Source organism: Parasteatoda tepidariorum, chromosome 2 (assembly GCF_982258835.1).
Source record: "Parasteatoda tepidariorum strain Cologne lab strain chromosome 2, Ptep-v5.0, whole genome shotgun sequence".
In the NCBI taxonomy this organism is placed as follows: domain Eukaryota; kingdom Metazoa; phylum Arthropoda; class Arachnida; order Araneae; family Theridiidae; genus Parasteatoda; species Parasteatoda tepidariorum.
In genome coordinates, this window is record NC_141756.1 from 4,646,225 (window position 1) to 4,652,224 (window position 6,000).

Here is a 6,000-nt window from a genome sequence, read left to right on the forward strand (position 1 = left end):
CAAAAATAGTGAAAAAGTAATAAGTATAGTGGCGTGATCTATTTTTGGCGCACCCTTTAAATATTGAGTTTTGCCAAAAAATGTAACCCGGACTTCCATGGTCGCTCAGTATATCTCCACCCCCTATGTCCACTAATGTCCACGCCTATTCCTCCCTTTCTCCCACCCATAGCTCCTTCAATTTGACTTGTCTTTCAGCGTAGAAAGGGCCTTAAGACTGGTTTCGGTGGGAGAAAAGGAGACTTCTTTGTTCGATCTATTGTATTAGCCCTAGAGTTAAGAGAAATGAGCATTCGCGCCTGAAACATCGTTTAGAGCGTGTGATTCCTTTTTTTAAATCTTTTCTCTTTTTCAAAAGCTTCTGTTTTAGAAAAAAAATTTATATGTATGTATGGAATATGTATGGAAATTGTATAAAATTGTTTAAAGTAGCTCAATGTTTTATTAATAAATAACTCATCTATAAATTTATCATACATAGTAAATTGGTTATTAAGAAAAAAATAAATTTGCTAATAAAAACTGTTTTTAATAAATAGTGAAAAAAAACTGTACAGGTTACAATAAAATATGAATAAGAAAACGTAATTTAAGCAAAAAAAACTTCAGATAATTTCAGATGGTTTGATGGGTGCCAAAAAAAATCATCGTTGATAGTTTTAGATTTCATCCTAGTTGCGGTCACTTGCTTTCAGTTTCAAAAATAAATAAAATATTTAAAAATTAATAATCAAAACAAAGATATTTAATATTTCTCCGGCACAGATAACGTGAACTATTTTTATTTTATTTATTTCTATTTATATTTTAAAATCAGAGTTATTAAGTTTAAGCTCCTCACTTTTTCCAGAAAATTCAAGTAATAAAAGAAATTAACTGCTTTAAAAAATGTGCAAGTTTAGAAATTAAACCATCTAACAATCAATGAACATTCATAATAAATATCGCAAAATTAAAAAGTAATATTAAAAAAACCTGTACTACCCTTAATGTCAGAATTTGTTCACTTTTTTTCCTTTGTATTTAAAAAATAATAACTGATTGAATCGAGAGAACTATTTTAAGTAAGAAAGAAATATTCATGCGAATCTTAAAAAAGTTCTTGAATCAGATTAAATAAGTCTCCTACTGGTGTCTGAGTCAGCCAATCTGGTATACTCCCTATACAAGCTATCATCGAAGGCGAAAGAAAAGGAGACCTCTTCATCGAAGCCACCCTCCCTAAAATGCTCTCTTCTTGTTTCCATAGCACCAGACTGCCGCAGACTTTGTGGCGGACAGAGTACCTATCGTAGACAAACAGTAATGAGTGGTTTAACCCTAATCCCTTGGCCACCACGATAGCCGGATCTTGTATCATGTGATTTATATTTTGAATTTACATCACATATTGTTTATGAAATACTGATAATGAAAACACTGAAAGAACTTTAATCAAATATATTTGTAATCATTCATTATGATTTTTTATAGGACATATACTAAATCTATTAATTACCTTGATTTTAAAATCACTGCCCTTTTTAATATTAAAAGAGATATTAAATATATTAAGACATTTTATGGTATGATCAAACGGAAACTAGTTTTTTTTATTATTTATTAAAATTGATAACAAAAATGCACCTTTATAAGAATGTGTAGAGTTTTTTTTTTCCTTTCAAAATTATATTTATCTTTTGTTCATCAAATTATTCAAATACAAATGTTTTAATAAATTTTATTTTTTAATATTAAAAATAAGAATTATATTTTAACATTTATTGTTTTATTTAGTTGCAGTAAGTGAATTAAAATTTGAAGGGCTGTGTTTGTTATTTTCTTTCAAAATTATGTTTTATCAGTTAAAATAAAAATAAGTATAATTCTAAAAAATCTCATATTCTACATATGGAATTCGAAATTCTCTATTGACTTTCAGAGAAAAAGGAATTATTTCCTATCTTTTATATAAATTAATATATATTCATCAACAAATAATATTTATTAACAAAGTTCTATTTGTAATCTTATCTAAATAAATTATTTTCCATTGATCAGTAGTAACAAATGCAATTTCATCATAAATTTGTGAGACATATTGATTATTTCCAGTCTATTTAGAGAGATATTTATCAGTTTTCGCAGAACAGTTTTAACAAAGGCATTTTAGAACATATTTTTCTTTGTGAATGAGTGACGTAATAGTAGAGTTTATTTTCTTTATTTATTTTGGTAAAAAATCATTTGTGTGCATTTGTTTGAATTTAATTATGCAACACTTCAATGTTTGTTTTGCACAAAAAAAAACATATCTTATTCTACTGAATGCAATTTATTATTATTTTACACATGGTTTTGTTTTGTTAAGCCTAAAAAAAAGTTTCTTACGTTCTTTTGTTTTGTTCTCTTTTTTGTTAGGACTGTTCTAATCGACTGGAACCTTGAGAAAAGGGGAATTACAGCTATCTGGAACATTTGGAGAAAAAAATATTTCCCACCGGTCATGGGCCAGTGCATCTGTCTAGGAAATCCCATTTGTAAAAACTAAAAGTGAAAAATACTGTCCCTTTGGAACACTTGCAACGTCACTTCTGGGTTCTTGAAAATGAAAGATACTTGTCGATTTACTTTTTGTTTAAGGTATTCATCATCTTAAAGCTTAAATTTAACCCTAATTTTTTTATTTTAATTTATAATTGTGTATCAACTATTTATTAAAAAACACAACCTATTAAAAAAAAATCCATTAACATCAATGAAAGGAACCAAATAAATTAATAAAATTAGTTAGATAATGAAACAAAAGATCCAACCGTGATGCAATTTAACATTTTTTTATTTAAAAGAAAATCTATAAAAAGCATGTTAAAAATATCCAAATAGTTGGAAAAACCGTAAGAATATTATAAAACGTCATTAAAATATCTTTAAGAAAAACTTTTAACTTAATTTAAACTAATAAAATTAATTTACAAACTCTAGCTCTTAACTATAAAATTCTGATAACTATTAACGAAAGCCTGATGTAGCAAAAAACTATATTTCTGTACAATCAAATCATAAAAAATTTATTTAAATAACAAGAGAGATAACAATGATTATTAAAAATCGAATGAAACGTATATGGTAGAAACAAAAAGATTCTAAAGGTTGTAACTAGTTTTTTTTAATAATAATAATAATGTATAAAATGCGCAATAAACTATTTTTATACTTTTTCAATCAGCTAACTTTTATTTTTATTAAAGGGATCTCATATAATGCTTGCAGTATTCTACAAGTTGATCCTTTGAATTTAAATAAAAGAAACTTGATTGCTTTTTAGTTTAATGTTTAAGAAAGCCAAAAAAAATTTTTTTATGCATAAGACAAAGATTAGCATCATTTCTGATATGCCTTTAATATAGATTTGCCTAATTTCTGATAAGCAATCCAAAAAAGTTTGATTGAAAAATTACACCAAAGTTAAGAGTTACATCTTCAAAGGTATATTCTTAACGTTTTGCAAATAAAGAAAAGGTTGTGATAAATTAGTATTCGGAGTAAATAATAATAATGAAATTTTACTTCAATTCAACACTTAATAATCAATTAAAGCTAACAATTTTGCGTTGTAAAATTTGCCTGGACGCTAAACATAAATATTATCATTTTAACATTAATTTATTAAGTTTTTTTTTCCAGAAATGGGTAAGCCAGAAGAAATTGATTCTGAGTGAACTAATATTTTTTTTTTACTTTAGCATTTGCTGTGATAGAATAAAATAAAATAAAATCTTGTTACCATTCGGCATTTTCAATTGTGAAATGAAATCATATAAAGCTTGAAAAATCGTTTTTTCTCATCCCCCCCCCTAAAATTAAGCGTTATTCAACAATAAACTATATTATAGTCGCCATAATAAAAATTATATTTTAAAATTACAATTTTTCTTAACCAAAATTTACATTTTTAAAATAATTCATACAAGCCCTTATAACTTACATGATATTCATTGAAATAAAAGTATTCATATTCACTTCGATCTACTTGTTCATTCGAAAATCACTTTAATACATATTTGATTCAATTGTTTAAAAATATTTTATAACTTTCAAGTGTTTTAAAAGGATCATTTATAAGCATTATATTCTTAATTTAAAAAATATCATAATTTTAAAAAGTAATTAAAAATGCTTTTCTTTGATTTGTAACAATTTAACCTAATTTTAACAAAAGTAAGCATTATTTTAACACTGTTTTAAGCTTGAAAGATGATGACCACTTTCAACAAAGATTTTAAAATGAAATTGCATTTGTGTGCAATTATGTGATATTTGATAACGGCTTCGCTTATCTTGCTTTTTAGTTTATTTTGAATTTCCATTTCAGTCAAATACAAGCGTTTGAATTGTACTTCTATAGAATTTTTTTGTCCTTTCATTCGATCAAATTTTTAAATCTGAAATGAGATAAATGCAATTGCGAGGAATTATGCAAAAACAATCAACGGGTCAAATTCAACTTTCATATCACAATTATTTTATCATTGTTTTCTTTTTAAATTTGTTGTTATTGTAGGACTGAAATAAATTTTTTTACACAAAAAAAAAATGTGCCTACCTGTTTTAGAATTTTATTCGTAAAAATACATTATTATTTTCTCTGTGACGTCTATGTAGGACACAATTTTAAGAAACTTAAAACAGCTTTAGATATTTTAACTTAGTTCTTCTAAGTTATTTTTCGAACTTTCTTTAATACGAAATTATTTTAAAATATTATTGTAGTAATCGAAATTTAATACTTTTAAAAATACTCTAAAATGGTCAGAAATCTTTGTACCTCAAATAATTTTTTAAATAATTATTAAAATGGTATCGCTTAAATACTTTTTTTAATATTTTTCTAAATTTTAATCGTGGAAACTTTTTTATTCTGTACATAGTGTATATTTTTTTATAAATCTGGCAGCATTCCAAGTTACCATTTATAAAATATTTTGCTGCAAATGTTTTTGACTTGCAATTCTCTCAAAAAATTTTTTAGAATTTTGACACACATTAAATTAGTACTTTAAAATATATTTATTTTGTTACTTTTAATGGATGAATAAGTTAATATTATGAGTTAGTTAAAAACATTATAAGTTATCGTAAATAAACTGCAAACGATTTTTAAATACTTTTATTTATTTCTTTTAAACGATTTTTTTTAGAATTCCGAAACCATTTAGAATAATATTTTTTTAAATATATCTATGCCTACTTTCAATTTCTTCAAAAATCACTTCAACCGCTTTTATTTGACAAAGTGACATCACTGCCACCCGGTCCTAATTTTGACGACTTTCTTTCTTTTGTGAGAAGGATAAAAGAAAGAGAAACCTTTGTGATGTTTTTAGAGAGCTTTATATCCGTATATATGTGTTTGCAATCAGTGTCAGTGAGAAGGACATCCGAATATCTGACATTTCTCTTTTGTAAAACTTTTTATAAAACTATATTTCTCCAAAATCAAAACCTTCAGCACGCAATCATGCTGACGGATAATGTGAACGTGTAACATGCAATAAATTGTTATGAAAATGTTTCGCCAAGTGCAGGCTTTGTCGCTTGGACTTTTCTAGTTAATAAAGTTTTATTATATGATTATAACTTCTTTATTTGTGTTGTACTTTTATTTTACATTTATAAAAATATATCTCATAAGACAAATTTACTTTTTTTACCTTAGTGTAAAAAATTTTGTTTGCCTATTGAATTTCATAAAAAAAATGAAGTGTAATATCATGAAATACCATTGACATTTGGTAAACAAATTCTGACTAAAAATTAAATTTTTATGCTTATTTTTATTGAAATCGACGATTTTCGAAAAGTACGCTTGGTCCTTAATTTTTAACTTGAAAATATACAATTCCAACTTGATTTTGTAGTGTAAAAATGGCAAAAAAATTGAAAAAAAAAAAATAAAATAAAAAACATTGTAGTTAAATTACACGAGTTATTAATAATCTTCAAAATTGCTTCTAAGAT

At 25.4% G+C, this 6,000-nt stretch overlaps 1 protein-coding gene across 2 annotated transcripts in view; it reads left to right on the forward strand.

Annotated features, from left to right (window-relative positions):
* Nucleotides 1–5,613, forward strand: part of LOC107441952 (uncharacterized) — a 358,765-nt gene extending 353,152 nt beyond the window's left edge. Inside the window, exon 9 of one of the 2 annotated variants that reach the window (XM_043044432.3) lies at nt 2,401–5,613. In XM_043044432.3, the coding sequence (XP_042900366.2) occupies nt 2,401–2,427 (27 nt within the window). In that variant the 3' untranslated portion in view covers nt 2,428–5,613. The remainder of the gene's footprint in view (nt 1–2,400) is intronic. The other variant, XM_043044433.3, reaches the window with a different exon arrangement.
* The last annotated feature ends 387 nt before the right edge of the window (nt 5,614–6,000 follow it).